This window comes from Oncorhynchus gorbuscha, linkage group LG26, assembly GCF_021184085.1.
Source record: "Oncorhynchus gorbuscha isolate QuinsamMale2020 ecotype Even-year linkage group LG26, OgorEven_v1.0, whole genome shotgun sequence".
Taxonomy (NCBI): Eukaryota; Metazoa; Chordata; class Actinopteri; order Salmoniformes; family Salmonidae; genus Oncorhynchus; species Oncorhynchus gorbuscha.
The window spans coordinates 15,123,911-15,148,888 of record NC_060198.1 but is presented as its reverse complement, the minus strand read 5'-3'; the positions used below and the strand labels follow the sequence as shown (position 1 = coordinate 15,148,888).

The following is a 24,978-nucleotide window of genomic DNA, read 5'->3' as shown; positions in this document are numbered from 1 at the left end:
AGAGAATCTGAATGTTGCCAGCACTAACCATTGATTGAAGCATCCAACAGACTGGCTCCCTCTACTGAATTGTGCCTTAACATGCAATTTGCTGTGGTACTGTAAATCATTTTTATAGCCCTCACTTTGTTTGTGTTATCTGTTTAAAAAAAAACAACGAATAATATAATTTACAGAAATATATAAAGCAAAGTGGTGTATAACAAAACATATGTTCTAGCTACGTTGATGTCAAACTAAAAGTATTACTACTTTTAGTTTGACATGATTTGATTTGATTAACATGTGACACAAGGCAATAATGTTAAAGTACAATGCAAGAGTAGCATACCATGCAAGGTCATTTAACTAAAAATGTAATGTATCGGATCTAAATTGCAGTGGTGTAAAGTACTCACTAAACACAAATACTGCATTTGTAAATAATGTCTGAGTGTGCCCCTGTCTGTCCGTAAATAAAAAGGAAAACCTGCCGTCTGGTTTGATTAATATAAGGAATTTGATGTATAGCAATTACATTTTTTACTTTTACCCTCGTAAAACTGACTATCCTACCGATCCTTGACTTCAGCGATGTCATTTACAAAATAGCCTCCAACACTCTGCTCAGCAAATTGGATGCAGTCTATCACAGTGCCATCCGTTTTGTCACCAAAGCCCCATATTCTACCCACCACTGTGACCTGTATGCTCTCGTTGGCTGGCCCTCGCTTCATATTCGTCATCAATCCCACTGGCTCCAGGTCATCTATAAGTCTTTGCTAGGTAAAACCCCACCTTATCTCAGCTCACTGGTCACCATAGCAGCACCCATCCGTAGCACGCGCTCCAGCAGGTATATTTCACTGGTCACCCCCAAAGCCAATTCCTTCTTCGGCCACCGTTGCTTCCAGTTCTCTGCTGCCAATGACTGGAACCAACTGCAGAACTGAAGCTGGAGACTCATATCTCCCTCACTAGCTTTAAGCACCAGCTGTCAGAGCAGCTCACAGCTCACTACACCTGTACGTAGCTCATCTGTAAATAGCCCATCCAATTACCTCATCCCCATACTGTTATTTATTTTGCTCCTTTGCACCCCAGTATCTCTACTTGCACACTCATCTTCTTGCACATCTATCACTCCAGTGTTTAATTGCTATATTTGTAATTATTTTGCCACTGTGGCCTATTTATTACCTTACCTCCCTTATTTGCACACATTGTATATAGACTTTTTCTATTCTATTATTGACCGTACGCTTTTTTATTCCATGTGTAACTCTGTTGTTTGTGTCGCACTGCTTTGCTTTATCTTGGCCAGGTCGCACTTGTAAATGAGAACTTGTTCTCAACTAGCCTACCTGGTTAAATAAAAAATCAAAAGTATTGAGTACTTTTCCCACCACTGTACTTAAGTAGGCTACATTTAATACCAGATAGTATATTACTGGGTGACTTTCACTTTTTCTTGAGTCATTTTTTTATTAAGGTATATTTACTTTTATTCAGTTTGACATTATTTGTACTTTTTTCACCACTGCTAAAATTTCATCTGGACAGTTGTGCACGGCAAATGAATGTAACGCATATGTTGACAACTAGGTGGTGGTAGAAGACAACTATTGGGGTTTGGGACCATGGTTCGTTGAGCCTTCTATGTGTGAGAAATTGAACAATAGTTTATTGACAATATAAAACAAAATATATTTTCATTGTCACTAAGGCTGAAACGGCGGTAATGTAATACGATGACCTTAATTGAAAACTATCTACAGCTGTTCTACACAAGACCCCTCAAATATATGTTTTCTTTCTTTTTCTCATCACCTATTGTGTCAGTGAATGACAGATGTGTTTGGCAAATAATTGATGGTGCAATCAAAAATATGTTGCATTCCAGTAACTTCAGCTGTTATGAATGCATGATAATCATGATTGAGGTATTCGGGTTACTCACTAGTTCATAAATAGGCTACATTAGGTATCATTAACCCTATATACAAATCTTCATAACATACCAACCAGCACTATTTATAAATGTAACTAGGACGCACCTATGATAAAGTACAGTCCAAACTGTGATGTAAATGCAATGTCCCGAGAGTGACCTTATTGTGTGGAACAGTAGAAATAGGGAAACTCATACATCATAGTTTGGTATAGCCAATTAGTCCACTGTTGGCTTTTGGACATCCCTAAAAATCCTATACGGTCTGCAGTCCTTCGGGTCTGACGTCATCACTTCCGCAAGCCCCCCCTCCTCCTCCACTTCCAGTGTCGGCGGCGTTGGCTTCTACCGACAGAATCCAACATGGAGTAACCAGAGATGGGGCTCGTACGGGGCCATCCTCACCGACATCAACGCACGATTTCAATTACCGCATTTCAGCATGGGGCGCGACGGGATTAAATCGGTGGAGGTATTCCAAAGGGATTTACACTCTCGTGGATGCACTCGAATAATTGCAGTGAAGCGCTGAGAGACGAAGAAGAGAAGCAAGAAATAACGCAAACAGTAAAAAAAACACTCGGAAAACTAGGCTGCTACTGTTACGGGTGTGTGATCGAGGTGTTGGACGAGAAGGGCAAGACAAAATGAAGACACCACACAATGTACCCTCGGGTGGGATATTATTGTAGGTGAAACGAAAAAAAATGACCGAGGAAACACACCCAGACGAGTGAGTAGCCTATAACATTAGCTACTTGACAAAAGTAGCCTTAATTCTTATTTTGCATGTGATACGTTCTCTAATTATACCCATGTTATGCATAACGAGAGTGGTGGACCTGAAGTTTATCCCCAAAGTTGAAAATGCTTTGTTACAATGTAACGTAGGTGGACCGAGGAGCGGGATGGTTAGCCCCCCTCCCCTCCTGAACGACTTCAGTCTCGAACGAGGGAGAAGGGGGGGGGGGGTTGGATCAGAAACATTTTTATAAAGGGTTTACAGTGAAAAGTTTCAAAACTGCACTTCATGTTACCATTTGCCATGCAAATAACACGGCAGACGAATATCAACTTGGTATGTTGACCGCTATGTAAAATGATCTGGGTGCACGGTCACGGAAAAGTAGCTTTCGTTTGCATTGTGACGCTGTTGGCTAGAAAGTCTTTCTTTGTGGAGGACTGATATGCCATATCCGCCATTTCTTTTCGGAATCGCTCTCATTTGCATACTGTCCTTCATTCATAAAAATACCGACCGCATAGGCCGAGGGGGTGCGCGCTGCGTTGGCAGAGTACGCGAATATTTAATCATTTTCTAAGTAGGATCAAATATGAATGTCTAGTTGGAAAGTTAATCCTGTTGATTCAGTCTAATGATTACATCGCATTTTACTGCAGTTACCACATTTCCGCCCTAAAGCTTTTTGATTTTATTATAAGGACCTTGTACATTACGTTAGGCTATTATCCATAAGTTCTGCTGCAATAATAATACATCGGAATTCACTGGAAATTATTTCTAATGCACAGATTGTTTAATTTTTCTCTCTATTTCTACTGGGAAACCAATTTTCACACGAGCCATTTTCTCATGTAAAGTCCATTCCATCTTATAGGCCTACACACTTGCTTTTTAAAATAGATGTCCTATTGTAGCCTCCTCAGAAGGGAGGCGGAGGACCATCCTATTCATTGAATTTCATAAAAGTAGTGAAATACTTAGTTATAATTTTTAGATAACACTATATGTACTAAATATATTCACATTTCACCAAATAATAGGGATGGACAACTGCATTTTTTTTTACTGAGTACTTGTATGATATGTTTTTCTTAATTTGAGTACTTGAAAAACAAAGGTCAACACTGGAAATATGTATGTGCGCATTTATCTATATGCCAACGATACATCATTTATCATAACCATTACAAATAACAAATCCTAATAGCTAAAATGCCCCAGTTGTCCATTTTTAAAAAGGTGCAGTTTTATAATGAATTCATTGAAATGGTAATTTCACCTGGTTATATTATATCGTGGAACACAATCTTCAAAAAGGTAGTAACCTCAGCAGTGGCGTTTGCTTGTAGAATCCTATCCTATACCATAGCGTTGTTTAAAAAATATATATAAAATTGCACCCAAGACTCTCTTTTAATTCCCAAGCCGTTAGTTACCACAGTAAAGACACACCTATTTTATAGTATAAAAAAACATGATTTAATAGAACAGAATAAAATAGAACAGAATAGTGTGAAGTGATGTACATCTCCAAGTCATGAATAATTATTCTCAGAGTGATTATTTTTTACCAGGCTCAATTTGGTGAGTTAAAAGACCATTTTTTAGGGTTACAAACCAAAATCTGTATTTTCCATATAGGTGCATTCAATGTAGTTGGCCTAGGCTTAATGATTCTGAAGAAAATATGCCATTTCTATTTATCAAACTAATGTTTTGCACATTTTCAGTGTGGAACCTGTGTATGCTTAGGGCATAGGCTAACCAATTATAGCACAGGCTAACCAATTCTAAACGGCACTAGCAGTTTGCAAAGTAGTGTTGCCATAGTCATAAACCCTGCCTATTTGTACAATTTCTCTTCTTAATATCAGATTTAAACCTAACCCTTAACCCTAACCTTAAGCCTAACCTTAAATTAAGCCCAAAAAGTTTTCATACATTTTTACAATATAGACCATTTTGACTTTGTGGCTGTGGTAACTTGTAGCCTGAGCGGAAATTAGACTGGGTGCAATTATTTGAAAACTACAGCTTGTTGTTGGAACACAGATTTGTTTACTTCAGTCAACCAGTCCATTTTGAATTTGTGATAAAACTGTTGTTATTTGGCAAGGAACGTAGCTTGTGTATCCCATCAGTTAGATGCATTTTTTCCCGAAGGCCGAGCGGGAGGTTGTGTGTGGCACTTAGCATGTGTAGAGGGAGTGGTCGGAACGCAATTGAGTGAGACATGGTGGGAAAGGACATTTGGGGAGAAGAACGGTTTGATACATACATTTGACATTATAGTCATTTAGCAGATGCTCTTATCCAGAGCGACTTACCGTAGTTAATAGGCCTACATCATTTTTCATACTCGTCCCCTTTGGGAATCGAACCGATAACCCTAGCATTGCAAGCGCCATGCTCTACCAACTGAACCACACGGGACCCACTTGGTTTCGTTTTTGTTTGCCCCGCAAATGCATATGTACAAATTGAACACGAGTTGAAGCAAATTAACGTTGTCTTCAAAGATGAGTTTCGACCAAATGTTTTTACAGTATTTGAAAAACGTGATCTCTGGTTAAAGATAGTTAGGATGTCCGTTCCTGTACTCAAATTACTCACACCCATCCCTACCAAATAACCGATTAAAACGCACTGTTTGCAATGGTCTGCAGTAGCCTCAACAGCACCCTCTAGGGCAGCACCTTGGGGTAGCCAGAGGACAGCTATTTTCTGTCCACTTCTGAGTACATTGACTTCAATACAAAACATAGGAGGCTCATGGTTCTCACTCTTCCATAGACTTATACAGTAACCATAACCATATGTATACTTGTTGTATTTTTTCCTCCTTAGTTTACCTTTCACTTACTTAGCTAATGTAGCAAATTTAGCCTACTCAACAACCTGACCCAGAGGTGGCTTAAGCTTTCCAACACTTCAACTCTTCCAAGTCAAGATAAGCTTTTGGTTTCATTCATTTATTGCCACTGTGGCCCACCAACTGCTTGCTATACACTACTGTTTGATTGTACACCATGGATTGCATTTTGGGTTTACTAACATGTTAGTTCTAGTTTGTTGACTATAACGTTAATATGGTGACAGCGATGTAGGCTGTGTAGCGGTTAGAAGTTACGATATGAAGGTTTGGCTTGTTAGAGGTTTATTGTGCCTGGTCACAGGCATCTGTTCTGTTGTGCACTGAATTCCACAAGCGAAGGGAAAAGGAGCGAGGAGTAGCGTAGATCGAAGGAATTAAGTGATGATTCTGTGTGTGGCTGCTATGAAAGTGAACTGTGGGTGATAAGATCAGCTAGTTGCAGGCAAGCATGTGCAAGGCGGTATTGAATGTGTCAGTCACTTTGATTACTCCAATTTGTCTCTCGACCGGTGCACCTACGTTATAAACTTTCATTTGTAGGCTAGGTTGTAGCAACCTCATGATGGGTATAGGGCAAATTCGATTATCACGTAGTAGCCAAAGCCTGTTACACTGAGCTGGGCAAATGGAATATGAATGACACTCATCCATGCTGTAGGCCAGGGTGAATTCAGAAAAAGTGGGACATTTTTTTGCATTTCGGTCTTCTGTTAATGTCTTTTGATGTCTAGCCAACATGTTAGCCTAACAAATGATACAATGGTCCTCCCTAATATTAATTGGCACTCACCACAGCTGGCCTACACGTTCTATAAGGCATATGTTTCCGGGTGTAGAGTACACCTTGGCGGTTTGGCAATAAAGGTTCTGTTGCTCATAGCTTTATGTCCTTTGTCTTGCGTGTAGAGATTTGGCAATAGCCTACTCCTTCAGGTCATGGGGTTATCTTTTCTTACAATGATTTCTGGTACACTCACACACACCTATAGGTAAACACATGACTCGGATGGTAATGTAAAGGGAAATCTAATAGTTTGAACTTGGGAAATATTTACCCGAACTGAAAGTGCTAAAAGAAGCCGGTTACTTCAATCCATAACCATTGGCGTTGACATTTCTTAAGCAATTGAACATGATTGAATGGTGGGAATGTTGGAACAAAGTGGCCGTGGCAACGTTTCATGTGTGCACAAAAGGATACGTGGGATGCTCAAGTTCTCTAATGATATCACAGGTTTTAGTACCCCTGAGCAACAGGCCAAAGTAGTTACACAACAGTGTTGCTGCAAATTCCAGCTACATACAGTACACAACTGTTTTATTATATCTATCCAAATGGCTAAATGTGGTCCAGTTTTATTGGTCTAAGTGCAATAAAACTCAGCTGTACTATTCTAGACAGCAAATTTGTGAGGCGTTGCCTTGCATTCCCCCAATTGCACGCCCCCCCGTTTCCGGAGGTTTGGTTGGCTATTGATCACAGTAATGACGCCACAGAACCAACAATTTCTGAGCTCTCAATAATGCCACCGAGGGGAGCAAATGACATTGAGGAAAGGTCAACACAACTGTCCCCAGCTTCCCAGCCCCATTACTGCCCTGGATCGATTTCATATCAACCCTTCCATGAGCTGGGCCGGCAGGGTTCAGCTCAACAACGGCAGAGACGAAACTATTGGAGCCAAATTGTCGCTGTTGTCATTCCCCCCTCTACCGAAAGGTTGTTTGAATGTCAACATAAAATATGCCTCATTGCCCATAGGCTTATTGTCTATCACCAATGATACAAAGCTTGTTATTACATGAATAATACTGTACTTCATTCATGTGCTTTACTTGTAGACTGTCTCTTTCATTCTAAGGTCTTGACCCTGACTTAAACTGTCCCAAACTTTGAGGGACTCAAAGGTGGCCAACCTTTACACTACAAAAACTGTTGGGCTTTTTTCCGAGTGATTGGGAAGTCATTCTCCATGTTTGCCATTTGGTCTACAGGCCATGTGACATGACTAATGGAAGATGGATTTCCTTTACTTCAGTTCAATAGTGGCATCGCACATGTCCACATTCTGCCTCTATCGACCTGCTCGCGTTTTGGATATCTGTCAACGGGGAGCTCGTGTGAAAGCGCTGCACCAAGGTCACAGGGTGCCCTTTTCCTTTTTCCCCCGGTTTGGTTGACTTGGTTAAAGAGCATAGTCACTCTCTTTGTGATGGCGAGGGAACTCATTCTCAGTGTTTGGCAGTGACCAAGTGGAAACACCATCTGCTCCATCTCTCCGCTGATAGGGGAACTGAGATCTGACCATTTTGTATGGGGGTGATGTCATAAGCATGTGTGGAGTTTGCATTAGTTTTCCCCGGTGTCAGTGGACCACCTGAAGCAACAGTGTGCTGGAATGGCTGAACCTGTACATCCAGCCGGTGGGACTTTTGGCGCAAAGTTCGCTTTAGCAGCGTCAATGGCAAGGACCCACGTTAACGGTTTGACATGACTAGTTTAGCAGATATTAGATTTGGGCAGGTAACAGGCAGTTCAGTTTACTGTAGCAAAGAACTAGTTATATTCCTAGTTATTCCCATCCCAATGTACAGTACATTTGCCCCAATAGAGGTTTGAAAAGACTGTCCCCAAAAAAATCACACACAAAAAAACCTCAGATGCTTCTTCTAGAAGTGTAGTCTACAACTTCAAGACAATAACTTATCCAGTAGAAAATTGTCACGAACATATTCAATCTTGATGCCCCATTGAGGACCAATCAACACTACCAACAGGCTTCTTCGCTAATAGATTATTGGATTTTATGCGATTGTGTGTGTTTAGGGGGTTAAAGGCAGATTTTCTTATTTTACCATTATTTTACTAGGCAAGTCAGTTAAGAACAAATTCTTATCTTCAATGACTGCCTAGGAACAGTGGGTTAACTGCCTGTTCAGGGGCAGAACGACAGATTTTGTACCTTGTCAGCTCGGGGATGAGGTAAGAGGTAAGATTAGGGAAGCTGTATCACATCCTTTTCTTATCAGCGAAAGGGTGCAGAGGTTGGAACAATTTGAGTTAAAAAAAAAAATGTATCCCTGTGTGTCAGTTTGTTTTATTTTCTTTGTTTATTTTGGCAGTAGGTTTGACAGTGTGGTTATGGAACAGCTGTTTAGGTAACAATTACATTTCTGTACGCAAATACCTTTCGGTATGCAAAAATGAAAAGTGCTGTTAAACTACAGTACCAGTCACAAGTTTGGACACCTACTTATTCAAGGGTTTTTCTTTATTTCTTACTATTTTCTACATTCTAGAATAATAGCGAAGGCATCAACTGAAATAACACATATGGAATCATCTAGTAAAGAAGTATCTCCTTCCTTATAGTAGTAGTGGTGTTGTGTGTCTGGAGTATATTAATAAAGTGTGTTGCTGCACTCTGTCTGCAGTGCCACCACCAGGCATGTGGTCTGTAGCCACAGATTACATGCCTCTCATTTTCTATCCAATTTCAGCTGCCAGCCATACTATGACATCTTCATTCTGAATTTAGTATACCTTCCATATCAAGGTCCCGTAAATACTAGAGCGTACTATACTAATTGGAGATGTCTAGGGAGAGGAATGTTGTATAGTGAAGGGGCGAAACTGCGGTGTAGATATTGGAGGAGGCGAACATATTAAGAAGAGAAAAGATGACCACTGAGTTTTATTATAGAGTTTTATTATTCACCTTATATATATATATATATATATATATCTCAGTCAGATGTTTACATACACTTCGGTTGGAGTCATTAAAACTAGTTTTTCAACCACTCCACTAATTTGTTAACAAACTATAGTTTTGGCAAGTCGGTTAAGGACATCTACTTTGTGCATGACACAAGTAATTTTTCCAACAATTGTTTACAAATTATTTCACTTAAATTTCACTGTATCACAATTCCAGTGGGTCAGAAGTTTACATACACTAAGTTGACAGGAAAATTCCAGAAAATGTCATGGCTTTCGAAGATTCTGATTGACTCAAGTGATGTCAATTAGCCTATTTGAGGTGTACCTGTGGATGTATTTCAAGGCCTACCTTCAAACTCAGTGCCTCTTTGCTTGACATCAGGGGAAAATCAAAATAAATCATCCAAGACCTCAGAAACAAATTTGTAGACCTCCACAAGTCTGGTTCATCCTTGGGAGGAATTTCCAAATGCCTGAAGGTACCATGTTCATCTGTACAAACAATCGCACGCAAGTATAAACACCATGGGACCACACCGCCGTCACACCACTCAGGAAGGAGACACGTTCTGTCTCCTAGAGATGAATGTACTTTGGTGCGAAAAGTGCAAATCAATCCCAGAACAACAGCAAAGGACCTTGTGAAGGTGCTTCCTAGGCCGTCAATGAAAATAAGAATGTGTTCTTAACTGACTTGCCTAGTTAAATAAAGGTATACAGATTTCCGATTGTTATATGAACTTGAAATCGGCCCTAATTAATCGGCCGACCTCTAATGGAGAGTAAACAGAAGATCCCACCATTAGCATACAATAACTGGATTGGTTTCAGTTCTGGTGGGACTGGCCTATTTTGGGCTAGAATATGAATATTTAGGCCTTAACCCTACTTGTTTGTTGGAATCGTTTATCCCAATCAAAAATCGACTTATTTCACGTACAGTTGTCTATGGACCCATTTCTGCGCTGCTTTGCTTTGTCTGGTTCATCAAGTAAGTTCATCAAGCAAGTTCATCAAGCTCTCCACACCTCAAACTCAGGGAAAGTATCCCATGACGTTAACTTCGTTACCGGCCAGCACCTTGTACAAAATCCTCATCACTAGATATGCTTGGGCCGCTTATGATGGCCTGTGATAGAGAAACAAGAGCTTGGAGGGGAAACCGATGAGCTGTCCTGGATGGGAGCTGCCAGAGAGGAAAAAGGATAGGGAGAGGAAAGAAAGGACTATCGATCACCTATGTTCCTCTATTCTGAGCCATGGATGACATCACCCCAGGTCTTTCACACCTACCCGTGGGTTGGGTTTGTACATTGTAAACCTTTTACCTCCTGTTATGAGCCTGACAACGTTAGGACACCGGGCAAACACTCCCGATAGAAGTCCAGTCAGAGCTGAGTAATATTCAACCCACATTCTTCTGACCTGCTTGCTAGCAAGAGCCATGGAATGTACATGCTCTTTGCTCTCTGTTTTCAGTTGCTTCAAATTCCTTTAGTGCTCAGTGAGGATCCAGTGTGTGAGAACAAGCCCACTCCTCATGTGTGTTTAGGTAGTGGTGGACTTAGGCCATGTTCCCCCGCTTCTCCCCTCACCCCTCCTTGATGGATGAGGATGGAGTGTGCTGTGTGCCACTGCCGGCAAATGCGGAATGGCTGCCGGGCGATGACTCATGCTCAACACACACACTCTCCACTCTCTTGCTCCCTCTGTCTCTCACACACACACACACACACACACACACACACACACACACACACACACACACACACACACACACACACACACACACACACACCATCTGCTTGTCAAGGAGACTGAATCATACGGTACGTAGGGAAGCACTTTTGAGCAAACAGCCTGGAAGTCAGGCACGGCCGTTGCTGCTTCCACCATGGTCAGGCTGGTGATTGGGATGTTGCGTCGATTCGCACACCGCGACCGTCTACCGATGGAGACCACGAGGAATTTGTGACAGTGGCCGCGGGGCGTAGGAGAGATGTCCGATTATAAAAGGCAAGCCGTCGGGTTTTTGTATTTCTGCTGCTTCCCTGGTTTCTGCTAGCCGTGTCTTTCTGTGTCTACTCTGCAGTGTTCTCCTCCTCGCTCATATTCTGGGTGGCTGTTGCTGGAGGGGCTGCTGCTCGTGACTCTACTGCTTGGTGAGGATACGGTTTTGTTTTGGCTGTGGCAGAATAGGTTAGATGAGCGAAGCAATGCTGCCACCTTTTACAGAGGAGATTTGGTGTTTCCGTAAACGCCGGGGGACTCTCTCTGGCTTGTGCTCTCAGGGCTTTAGATGTGTAATCATAGGTGAGTACATTCGCTGGCACTCTGCGAGATTGTTATGAATCATCCATGTGGGCTCCATGTTCATGGATCTCAGGGAGATGGATCGTCAGCCTTGTTTGCAAAGACGGGCTTTATTCATTCTCTTCCTTTTATACCCAGGTTATTGGTCAAAACTCAATAAATATTCATTGTGTTTGTAAGTGCCGCCAAGGTATCTGGGATAATCATATGGTGTGTGTGTGTGACAGAGAAGATGTGGGAGAGAGGGGTGACCTCTGCAGAGGGAGAGGAATTACTCCCCTCTTTAGTATGTACTATTATGGCCGCTGCATTCCAGGGGTGTCAACAAAACCCGAGCTTATCGTGCTCTGGGGGTGGGTGGGCTGTGGAGTCATCATCCCTCATATGATATCAAAACTGCCTGTCCCTCAGTATTTGTCAAAGAATTGACCATGTCTAGTGCCACATACACCCATAAGCACTGGTGTATTTGTCTGGGATGATATGTGTGTGTGTATATATATATATATATATTTGTAACCCTTTTGCATTTTCGCTTCTAGTTAGGTGTCCTTATTTCTCTGGTGTGCATTTCTCATGCGTCTTGGCATGGTAGGTACATGTCTTGAGTTGGGCCTAGCTTGTCTGAGGGTGTATGTGTGGGAGTGTTAGTGGAGGTGTACCATCACCCATGCTCTCTTCAAATGCCAGATGGACAGCTAGTTTACCATTATTAAAACCAATGGGCACATAGACATCTTTCAACTGCTATGGGTGTAAAATTCCTGCCCAATATATCGCCAAATAGTTTGATCTGAGGTAGTGTCCTGCGCACAATTGTGCTGTACCCATGGTATAGCAACGCTGATTCTTACAGGACTAGACTTGCCTCAGTAACCCTTTGAGAGGCCGTGATGACTAGAAAGACAAATGTAAATGTGCATGAGGAGTAGTGTGAGGGTGCGATTAGGGAGGTGACAGGTTGAGAATCAATGGAGATTTCGGCGGCCATGACTTTTTGTAAATCTGCGTTCTTCATATCTGGTTTCGAGGCAGCTGCTTGAATAGCTGATATTTGGTACCCTTTTTCAGCAGCTTGGCGATATCATTTGAAATACTATGTCATGCAAAGCCATACCACTGCTAATGGGAGTTCTTCTTAATAGCTGTGTTTAGTTGGTGCTAGTTTGTTTGTCTGTTCAAATATGGCAGAAGGTGAGGGGGTGATGCAGAGTACGTTCGCGGACCAATTTCACAGCGCAGATGTACGCATGACTCATAATTTTCGGGGGTTGGGGGGGGGGGGGGGGTTGTTCATGAAAAAGGGATTTCGTCCTGTGGCTGTATGCAAATATGTAGGTTTCATTTGTATCAGTAGTTTTGTTTTGTTGTGTTTGCACTGCAAAGCAGGTCCACGATTGTGACCTTGTGTCACCTCATGTTTCAGCGTGATAATCCACGGCCCCATGTTGCAATTATCTGTAAACAAGTCCTGGAAGCTAAAAATGTCCCAGTTATTCCATGTCCTGCATAGTCACCAGACATGTCAGCGTCTGCTAAATGACTTGAATGTAAATGTAAATGTCACCCATTGAGCATGTTTGGGATGCTCTGGATTGACGCGTACGATAGTGTGTTCCAGTTCCCGCCAATATTCAGCAACTTCGCACAGCCATTGAAGAGGAGCGTGACAACATTCCACAGATCACAACAGCCTGATCAACTCTATGCGAAGTAGATGTGTCTCGCTGCGTGAGGCAAATAGTGGTCACACCAAATACTGACTGGTTTTCAGATCCACACCCCTACTTTTTTATAAGGTACAGTATCTGTTACCAACAGATGCAGTCATGTGAAATCCATAGATTAGTGCCTAATGAATTTATTTCAGTTGACTGATTTCTTTATATGAACTGCAACTCAGTAAAACATTTTGAAATTGTTGTATTTATATTTTTGTTCAAAAATATAGTGAGTTACAGTTCATGTAAGGAAATTAGTCAATTGAAATAAATTCATTAGGCCCTAATCGATGGATTTTATGTTAATGTCAGATGATTTTTTTCCCCACAAAAGGGCTTTATTACAGATAAATACTCCTCAGTTTCATCAGCTGTCCGGGTGGCTGGACACACATGATCCCGCAGGTGAAGATGCAGAGTGTGGAGGTCCTGGTCTGGCTTGGTTACACATGGTCTGTGGTTGTGAGGCCGGTTGGACGTACTGCCAAATTTTCTAAAACAACTTTGGCTTATGGTAGAGAAATTAATATTAAATTAATCAGATTTGGTGGGCATTCCTGCCAATTGCACACTCTCTCAGCTTGAGATATCTGTGGTATTGTTGTGTGACACAACTGCACATTTTAGTGGTCTTTTATTTCCCCCAGCACAAGGTCCACCTGTGTAATGATCATGCTGTTTAATCAGCTTCATATGCCACACTTGTCAGGTGGATGGATTATCTTGGCAAAGGATAATGCTCACTAACAGGGATGAAAACCAATTTGTGAATAACATTTGAGAGAAATAAGCTTTTTGTGCGTAACTAACATTTCTAGGATCTTTTATTTCAGCTCATGAAACATGGGACCAACACTTTACATGCTGTGTTTATATTTTTGTTCAGTGTAGTATATTCAGTGTATAACACACATCCAGGCTGCGTAAGGGCTATTTGACCAAGGAGAGTGATGGAGTGCTGTATCAGATGACCTGGCCTCCACTATCACCCGACCTCAACCCAATTGAGATGTTTTGGGATGAGTTGGACCGCAGAGTGAAGGAACAGCATTCCTCATGAAGCTGGTTTAGAGAATGCCAAGAGTGTGCAAAGCTGTCATCAAGGCAAAGGGGTGGCTACTTTAAAAAATCTAAAATATATTTAGATTTGTATAACACTTTATTTTGGTTACTACATGATTCCTTATGTTATTTCATATTTTTGATGTCTTCCAATGTACAATGTAGAAAATAGTCAAAATAAAGAAGAACCCTTGAATGCGTAGGTGTGTCCGAACCTTTGACTGGTATTGTGTGTGTATGTCCAGGTGAAGTTGGAAGTTTACATACACATTAGCCACATACATTTAAACTCAGTTTTTCACAATTCCTGACATTAAATCCTTGTAAAAATGTTTTAGGTCAGTTAGGATTACCACTTTATTTTAAGAATGTGAAATGTCAGAATAATAGTAGTGATTTATTTCAGCTTTTATTTCTTTCATCACATTCCCAGTGGGTCAGATGTTTACATACACTCAATTAGTATTTGGTAGCATTGTTTTTTAAATTGTTTAACTTCGGTCAAATGTTTTGGGTGGCCTTCCACAAGCTTCTCACAATACGTTGGGTGAATTCTGGCCCATTCCTCCTGACAGAGCTGGTGTAACTGAGTCAGGTTTGTAGCCCTCCTTGCCCGCACACGCTTTTTCAGTTCTGCCCCGCAAATTTTCTATAGTATTGAGGTCAGGGCTTTGTGATGGCCACTCCAATACCTTGACTTTGTTGTCCTTAAGCCATTTTGCCACAACTTTTGAAGTATGCTTGGGGTCATTGTCCATTTGGAAGAACCATTTGTGACCAAGCTTTAACTTCCTGACTGATGTTGCTTCAATATATCCACATCATTTCTCATGATGCCATCTATTTTGTGAAGTGCACCAGTCCCTCCTGCAGCAAAGCACCCCCACAACATGATGCTGTCACCCCCATGCTTCACGGTTGAGATGGTGTTCTTTGGCTTGCAAGCCTCCCCCTTTTTTCTCCTAACATAACGATGGTCATTATGGCAAAGGGTCATCAGACCAGAAGACATTTCTCCAAAAAGTACAATCTTTGTCCCCATGTGCAGTTGCAAACCGCAGTCTGGCTTTTTTAATGGCGGTTTTGGAGCATCTGTTTCTCAAACTAGACACTCCAATGTACTTGTCCTCTTGCTCAGTTGTGCACCGGGGCCTCCCACTCCCCTTTCTATTCTGGTTAGTGCCAGTTTGCGCTGTTCTGTGTATGAGAACTTCAGTTTCTTGGCAATTTCTCGCATGGAATAGCCATCATTTCTCAGAACAAGAATAGACTGACGAGTTTCAGAAGAAAGTAATTTGTTTCTGGCCATTGTGAGCCTGTAATCGAACCCATAAAATGCTGATGCTCCAGATACTCAACTAGTCTAAAGAAGGCCAGTTTTATTGCTTCTTTAATCAGAACAACAGTTTTCAGCTGTGCTAACATAATTGGAAAAGGTTTTTCTAATTATCCTTTATAAGTTAGCCTTTTTAAAATTATAAACCTGGATTAGCGAACACAAACTGCCATTTGAACACAGGAGCGATGGTTTCTGATAATGGGCCTCGTACGCCTATGTAGATATTCCATTTTAAAAAATCAGCCTTTTCCAGCTACAGTAGTCATTTACAACATTAACAATGTCTACACTGTATTTCTGATCAATTTGATGTTATTTTACTGGACAAACATTTATGCTTTTCTTTCAAAAACAAAGACATTTCTAAGTGACCCCAAACTTTTGAACGGTTGTGTGTGTATGTGTGAGCACCTGCTCTATAATTTCACTGTCCCTCTTTCCCATGCTAACTGACTGACCCCAACTTTCTCCCTCTGGCAACCATACAGTGACAGCTACATTGTGCGTGTCAAAGCGGTGGTCATGACCCGGGACGACTCGAGTGGCGGTTGGCTGGCCCAGGACGGTGGGTGCCTCAGCCGTGTGGGAGTGTGCAAGGTGCTGTCGGCCGAGCTGCTGGGCCGAAGCAGCTTCCTCATCCACGGCGAGCGCCTCAAAGACAAACAGGTGAAGACCCAGCTAGCACTCAGACCCAAATCCTTCCGAAGTAAGAAGTGTCGTTGGTAAAGTGGGATCGAATCCCATCCAGGGCAGACGAGGGTCGATTCTGTCACACACATTTTAGAATGTATTCACAAATCCTTTCTTGTCACCAGGTAATGTTTTTCGGGAATGTTCATGTCACTCAAATGTGTTTGTCAGATATCGGTCCTCAGCTTTTTTCTCTGTTGCTCTTTCAGTTCCTTTTATAGATAATTCAGGTTGTAGAATCAGTGTGGGCTTGATGTAAAGAGGATTGTAAGTTCGATCATACTTTGTTAGGAGCATGGTTTAGTTTATAGTCCATTCAAACGTGTGCCTCCTCCCAGGTGATTCTGGAATGCTTCCTGAAGAAGGATCTGGTGTACACCAAGGCCACGCCCACATTTCACCACTGGAAAGTGGACAACAAGAAGTGTGGCTTGACGTTCCAGAGCCCGGCCGACGCACGTGCCTTCGACCGTGGGGTCAGGAAAGCCATGGAGGATCTGACGGAAGGTACGGGAGGGGAAGGCGAGGACTATGAGGGCTGTGTCTCAATGCTCTTGAATGGTATACATCTTTTTAATAGCCACTGATAGATGGAAGAGATGGATTGGTAACCACCATGTTGGTTTACCTTATCAAATGTGTTCAGATCATCATAGTAAGAAAAGGAAGATGTTTGATCCTATGGGGATGTGGAAGTCCAGCTGAAGTTTTTCAGCCTCCTGCGCTGCAGGTTACTCACCATTGGCTCGTTCTGCCATCTTTGTTTTCCAGGATCTACCACCTCTTCTTCGACCATCCAGAACGAGGCAGAGTTGGGTGATGACGATGTTTTCACTGTGAGTTCCTCTATTGTGGTTTTAAACACCAGCAAGTTCAGGGACATTATGAACACTTGAGAGAATCCAAGGTTGTCTTTTTTGGTTAGGGTCAGGATTTTAGTCCCACCCATAAACTCTGGGCTTCATATCAATGGAGACTAGATGGTATGTTTCCCATCTATGGTCATGGCTGCCCACTTGCATGTTGGACTCCATATTGTTTCCGTCTGCAGGATCACCTCTAGTCTGTGCTTGGTCGGACTTTTCTCTCGCCTTCACTTATAGACCTTTTTCTTTTTGGAAGTACGTGTGAACATTTCCCCCAACAGCTATTTTTATTTGGCCCATTTCGGGAAGAGATGGCCCTTTGTTTTTGAGTAAGAGATGGCTGGTGTGATAGTAACAGGCGGCTGGTGGGGGGGAAGGAAGGAAGGAGGGGTAGATATCCTGTAGTGTTTTGACCAGACTCCGCCGCAGCTTGGCATTTTGGTTTGTCGCCGTCACAGGAGATGAGGTGCAGCAGGCGGGGGTCGCGAGGTCTCTTCCTGCCCCCCACTCCCCCTCCTCTAAAACTGTCATTAGCAGCTGCTTCCTAGCAAACTGCCTCTGTGATTTAACACCAGGGGAGGGGGAAGGAGGGGAGGACTGAGAGAAGGGAACGCCTTGTGTTTCTCTCTCTCATGTTGAACAGTCTGGAGAGAGCTGGGGGTTTTTGGCCAGCCCTCTTGGAAGAGGGAGTTGCTGTGCGTGTGCGCACACTGATTCTTCCTTCAGCTGTGTTTTGACTTGCCTCCGTTGTGGATTTCTGCAGATGGATGTTTTTGTTAGCCAGCAATTGTGCATGTTGAAAGAGCACGTTACGAAGCAAACGTCTAAATAACTTCATTGCGAATGCTTGAGATGATTAAACATGCTAATTTACTCAAGTGCAGAAGCTGTGAAACGGCATGTGGCTAGCATAGTTCAGGTTCCCAAGCTACCAGCTTTGACACATTAGACAAGATGGGCCACTTCCATCTATTTATGATCTCTTTAAGGGCTCCCGAGTGGCGCAGCGGTCTAAGGCACTGCATATCAGTGCTAGAGGCGTCACCTAAAGACTCTGGTTCGATTCCAGGCTGTATCACAACAGACCGTGATTGGGAGACCCAGGGTGGCACAATTGGCCCATCATCGTTAGGGTTTGGCCGGGGTAGGCCGTCATTGTTATTTACAATCGGTTCTTAACGGACTTGTCTATTTAAATGAAGGTTAAAATAACAAGAAAGCCCGCACACTCTTCAAGCTCCCAATTCACTGCTTTATTGACAACGCTTCAATCTGAAATGGATCTTCGTCAGTTCAAACTAACAAACGGAGTGCTCACTTCCCAAATTATACCCATTTCACGTCATGACCATTACGCACATGACCGTTGGTGGGTGTGGAAACAATTCACTTTTGTGCACAATCAATCATAATTAATCACGGAGGTACATAAAGGATTATATACAAATGGTTTCAAGTTAAAAACATAGGCAACTATAAAAAAGATTGTTGGAATACCCGCCCATATGTCCATTACTCGCAAGAGGCGTGGTGGCCGTAGGTCGCTGGAATTATTTCTATTTCAAAAACAACTTGTGTATCTCTAATAATTTGATATCAATGAGATGGGCACACAAAGTACTTACAGAATCTAACAATACAGTGCATTCAGAAAGTATTCAGACCCCTTGAGTTCCACCCCCCCCCCCCCCCCCCCCCCCCGCTTATCAATCTACACACAATGCTCCATAATGAATACTTTCCGAATGCACTGTAGATAAATGCCCCATAATGAATACTTTCTGAATGCACTGTAGATAAATGCCCCATAATGAATACTTTCTGAATGCACTGTAGATAAATGCGCAAAACATTTTCCCCCGTGCATTGTGTTTTTTAAAATTGATTTTTTTTTCTCCATACAAGTACTGAAAAGAAATCATGTGAATACTCCAACAGTCAAAACATTTCAAATACCCATCCCTACCCAGAGCGAGCTAGAATGTGGCCACCTCCGGTAGTTCAGGCCCTACACCCAAACAAGGGCACTGCGTTCATCCACCTCTGGCCTGCTCGCCTCCCTACCACTGAGGAAGTACAGCTCCCGCTCAGCCCAGTCAAAACTGTTCGCTGCTCTGGCCCCCCAATGGTGGAACAAACTCCCTCACGACGCCAGGACAGCGGAGTCAATCACCACCTTCCGGAGACACCTGAAACCCCACCTCTTTAAGGAATACCTAGGATAGGATAAGTATTCCCTCTCACCCCCCCCTTTAAGATTTAGATGCACTATTGTAAAGTGACTGTTCCACTGGATGTAATAAGGTGAATGCACCAATTTGTAAGTCGCTCTGGATAAGAGCGTCTGCTAAATGACTTAAATGTAAATGTAGTTCACTAGATCACTGCCCTGAATGCCAGCTCCGTTCCTGGCATGAATAACATGAAAACCTCACACAAGGCATCAAAAGCATCAGTCCAGTAAGTCATACATTCCTGCACAGATATAACTGCAGTGTGTGTTGCTGTTATATCACAGGGTTTTGAATAGCCCTAATTTCCAGGGAGAGGAGAGTGAGAGAGATTGTACATGAGTCATAGTGTTGTATCTGCAGTGGAGGCCTCTGCCTGGCAGCCTCCATCCCAACTGCTGCTAGCTGCTGCCTGACCCACTGTAATGTACCCAGCCTACACGCAGTTAGCTATCCTAGCAGACATGCTGACCCTTTACTACCACTGTACTCTGACTACACACTGTTAGCTAGCCTAGCGGACATGCTTAATATGTTACTTATTTATCAAGCAGACACACTCACACTTAAAGGCTCACTAAAATGTTGAGATTTAGGTTTTTCTACTTACCCAAAGTCTCTGCGTGCAGGTTGGAGATAATTGACGTAAACATATCGTTAGTTTAGGGCAAAGTTGAAGGTGCATAAAGATGTCGGAATTCCGATATGACGTCATGGTTTTTAACACTACCCATGGAGCTTTTAAAACTACGGTGAGCAACATGGTTCAATGTGTCAATAAATCAGCACCGTGAACTTTTTTTTCAAGTCTTTGATATTGCTAGTGTCTTGGAGCTTAAATTGGGATCATGTATACTGTGCTTCTGACGATACAAAAAAAAAAGAGTAGGCCTAACACAGAGCAAACTTGGCAAACAAGGCATTTGTGGTAAGTGCATGGATCTTTTATACACCTTCGCCATTCCTGGAAGTCTCCCATTACAGTAGCCAGCTCCTCTCAAAACCATGGGAATAGACTTTACAACTGAACCAAAGCTGGGTGGTTGGTCATTTTAGTCTTACATGAATCTATACATAGTAAACAATATTTTATACATTTGGTTATTTCACTGATAATCATAAGAAACGTGATTCTATCCACTTCTCTGTCCCGTTGTCACATAGAGATGTATATATATCAGATCATTGTATGATTACCATTGTGGTGCCTGTGAGCGCCATTGAGACCGATAAAACTTTGCGATCGCTATAGATCTTTGTGACGACGGGAAAGAGAACGACGTGGATAGAAGATCAGTCAGAGTAACACATGTGCTATGTTTAGCTTTGTAAGACTATACGTTTTGGAGTAGTTGGAAGATCTATTTCCCTGCTTTTGATCGGCGCTGGCTACTGTACCCGGGAGACTTCCAGAAGTTGCTCTAAGCTAACGATATGCTAACTTGAATCTTCTCCAAACGGCACACAGAGACATAAAACATGGTTTTCAATGAGCTCGTCTGACTCTGGGTAAGTAGAAAGATGACCTAAATCTAGAAATCTCGCAGTGTCCCTTTACGCTAGCATACATGCTAACACATTACTAAACATGCTCAAACGTGATGCTGATAATACCACCAAGCTCAGGAGAAAAGACGCTACTTAAGAACTCAACGAAGAAATGGTTAAGTACTACACTACTACTACTAAAATAAACTGAGATGGACCTACACTGCTACACGACTTTATTCCCTCAACGTTAATAATAGCAACCTAGGCTAATTAATCCGTCCATTGTAACTCATTTGCTTTCCTCTTGTCTGGCGTACCTAGCCTTTATCCTAAATCTGATGGTGATGGGAAGTCCAGGTCCTTACACTCGCTTAACCCTCTTGCTCTTCCTTTTTCCCCTCCTTCTCCCTTCTGATGGCATCAAAGCGGGAAAAGGGACTAGCGTGTCGTTTCCACAGGATGTCCAGTCGGAGGGAAGAGGGCCCGTCAGTAATCCGTCACTGCCTCCCTGTTTACATAGCTGGCCCTACTTAGAAAAAGCAGGCCCGCTCAAGGGAACGCTTCAATTCGCTTCGGTTGCAGCCCCCCTGTTTTTTTTTATATATTTTTTTTATTTTGGAATCTAGCCTCATTCCCCTGTGGCCCAGAGAGCTAGCCTGAAGGAGGGGGAAGGTCACATTGTATTCGATAGGATCTGTCTTTTTTTGAAAAGCCTGAGGGAACTGAAGTCCGGGCACAGATGGAGGAGAGAGGACAATGACAAATGACCTTTACCCCCCACCCCCACCCCCCAGGCGCTAGAACAATATTAGTCAAGAGTAAATAAGACACTCCCTGGGATGATGCAATACTTCCTCCTCTTTTTGGAAGGTCTGGTGTGACTGGTGAGATTTGGACAGACTGTTGGAATGTCTCCCTTTGGGGCTTGTGGGGGGGATGTTTAACAAGGGTGCAGGAGGCTCAAACGCCTCACCCTGTGGGGGTGTGTAGTCTTACCCTTTTGGACATCAGGGTCTTTTTGAATGGGCTGCTGGTGAGTAGACTGTCCACTCTGTAGTGTCGATGAGGCCGAGGGTAGTTTTAGAATCGCCAGCTGCCGCGAGTTCCATTCCTGTGTCTGGTCTGGAGGCTAAATTGATAATTAGCTCAGCCACAAATACACCCCTCCCCAACCACAGAAATAATTCCAAGCACAGGAACATACACACACTTACAAATGCGCGCGCACACAAACACACTCACAATTAGACCCTGTCGCACACATCCCCCAACCCGCCCCACAGTAATTACATTTAGCACAACACACACACACAGCTCCTACCATTTTGACTTTTCCTGTGCTCTAGGGCACAGTGGCTAGAAGCTGGCTTGTGCGTTTGTTACTCTGTAAATACATCAAAGGGCTCCTTCCCTTAATCTCCCATCTTTATTCACCTCCATTCACGCCCCAACCAAGAGATGATGAAAATCTTCTAACGAGGCAAGAGGTATGCCTTTGAAATCAGACGCTGCGCCGCACACATCTCACATCTCTCCCCAAGCAACACGCCTGGTGGACTTCCGTGGCTTTTGTGATGAACATGGGCAATTTAGCCCTTTCACATTCCAAAGGTCTTGCGCTATTAGTGCTCTAGAGCATTTTTTTTCCCCTCGAGAAAGCCCCGCTGTCGGAGTAAATATCTGAACAGGGTCTGTGTTTGTAATCATCTCCATCAGACGGGCCCCGGTTCGCCTCCTAAAGAACCTTTCTCAACCTTATCCAAGCTCTTGGCATCGCCCGAGGAAGGGATACCACTTTCAGCTTTGGCCGGGGCTCGCCGAAAGCCCTCGATAGCAAGAGAGTCTGTCTGTCCTATAAACCCGGGACTAAGAAACCAGGAACCGTCCAAAGTGAATGAGAGTGTACGAGAGAGGTGGTGCTCTCATTTTGAGATCATATGCCGTGGCCTGATTCCCTCTTCCGATTACCGCAGCCTAGTGGTCCTCTGGCACACAGTGTTGCGGTGAGGCGAATGAGGGAACCGAGTTAGCTCAAAAGCACCCCCCCCCCCACATGAAAGAGGTGCCCCGTGCCGGCCTCAACTGGTGACGCAATCGACCACACTTCTGGTCTTGCTCGATGCTAAAGGGGCTGTAAGTCGTAACTCTCCGAGCTGGAATTAATTTAACCTACACTCAATATTAACAAAAAGGGGAGTCTAAAGATTTTTTTTTTACCACTCTTTTGTTCTTGGGAGGCGTGGGGGGGGTTGTTGGTTAATTGCATACAGAAGTAGAGAGATTTAGACTGAGCCATGGCACACTTTTACCTTAGCAATGGCCCACTGAGCACGTGCCATGTGCAGGTCGGTTTGTTGGTCTCTGTGTAAAGGGCCAATGGGAGTCTGCTTCCCGCACGGGTTCTCGTGCCCAATCGAGGGTGTCGTTATCTCCCCATCTCCAAAATTAGTGGTATCGTTCATTACATCGCTAAGCGTAACCAAACACAATGTTCCAGAAAGCATGTTTTCTATTGTGAAGCTTGGCCGGATATTCATTGTGTAGTCGTGGGTCGTGTTCATTAGACATCAAGCGGAAGAAATTGGCCAAACGGGAGGGGCGATCTAAAGCTGTCCAATAAGACATGCAACATGTCTGTTGCTTGCCCTAATGAACAGGACCCTGTCCTGACTCATGTTCGGTTTGGTCTTGTCTCTCAGAATGCCACCGACAGCTCGTCCAACTCCTCCCACTCCCAGACGAAGGAGCCCCTGCAGCTGCAGACCCTGGCCCCGCCCAGCTTCTGCGAGCCGCGCCGCCACCACTGCATCCTGGGCCACTTCTACGACCAGCACCGACCCTCGGACCACTACTTCCTGGATCAGGTGGGTGGCTGGGGGACGACAGTGGCGAAGGTGGGTCACCAAAACTTTGTTAGTTGAAAAGAAAAATCACATGTGTTGGAGCTAGGGGGTTGCGGCTATATTCTTTACTACAATGGGTAGGTGGGAGGGACAGAGGGAATGAGTGTTCTTGAAGCATAAATTATTTTGCTAGCGTGATGTATTTCAAGTTGGGCCTGGAAGTTACCTGCTTGTTGGAAGACATGTTTAGATGCCCCATGTTAGTTTTGTACTTTTCTAGACTGGTCTGTGTAGTTCTCATTTTTGTTTTGCTCTCCTTCATCTCTACAGTCAGTTCCCATGTTCCCACGCCACGTCAGCTTCCAGGTGGAGGAGGAGGAGATCGTGCGCATCAACCCTCGCGAGCGGACCTGGCTGACTGGGTACGAGGACTATCGGCACGCCACCGCCACGCGCGACAAGCTCATCCAGCACCCCGAGGACGCCTACGTGCACTTCGCCAAGAGCGAGCCGCCTAAGCACGACTACACCTACCCTTACCCCCTGGGCCTTGATCCCCACCAGCATGTAAGGGACCCCAAGATAGGCTGCGTGGACCGACTTGGTGGGGGCGGACTTATCGGGGGACACAGGGCGGTGGTCACAGCCCAGCCCCGCACTCTCCAGCTCAAGGGCAAGCGGCGGAAGGAGGACGGCGAGCGCTCGCGCTGCGTCTACTGCCGGGACATGTTCAACCACGAGGAGAACAGGCGCGGGCGGTGCCAGGAGGCGCCGGACCCAATCCAGACGTGCATCCACCGGGTCAGCTTCATGTGGTGCGCGGACAGCCTGCTCTACCACTGCATGTCAGACCCGGAGGGTGACTACTCGGACCCGTGCTCGTGCGACACCAGCGATGAGCGCTTCTGCCTGCGCTGGCTGGCTCTGGTTGGGCTGTCGCTGCTGGCCCCCTGCATGTGCTGCTATGCCCCCCTGCGCGCCTGCTACCGCTGCGGGGTGGCCTGCCACTGCTGCGGGGGCAAGCACAAAGCTGTGGGCTGAGTGCCAGGAGGGAGAGTAGAACAGAGACCGGAAGAGTGTGGCCCCGCTAATTCTTTTGTTTTGTCTTTTTGTTTTCGCTGTTGTGTCTCTCGGCCAAATTCCAGATG

The 24,978-nt window shown here is 43.9% G+C and overlaps 1 protein-coding gene across 2 annotated transcripts; it reads left to right on the top strand.

Annotated features, from left to right (window-relative positions):
* The first annotated feature begins 2,267 nt into the window (after positions 1-2,267).
* Positions 2,268-24,909, top strand: LOC124015296 (sprouty-related, EVH1 domain-containing protein 2-like). Of its 2 annotated transcripts, none has more exons than XM_046330450.1 (6): positions 2,268-2,663; positions 16,198-16,375; positions 16,738-16,906; positions 17,171-17,235; positions 23,687-23,851; positions 24,161-24,909. In XM_046330450.1, the coding sequence occupies exons 1-6, from the start codon at positions 2,638-2,640 to the stop codon at positions 24,869-24,871; spliced, it is 1,314 nt and encodes a 437-aa protein (XP_046186406.1). In that variant the 5' UTR covers positions 2,268-2,637; the 3' UTR covers positions 24,872-24,909. The 2 variants fall into 2 exon arrangements, with proteins under 2 accessions (XP_046186406.1, XP_046186405.1); XM_046330449.1 differs by having other exon boundaries at positions 23,687-23,881.
* Positions 24,910-24,978: the final 69 nt, after the last annotated feature.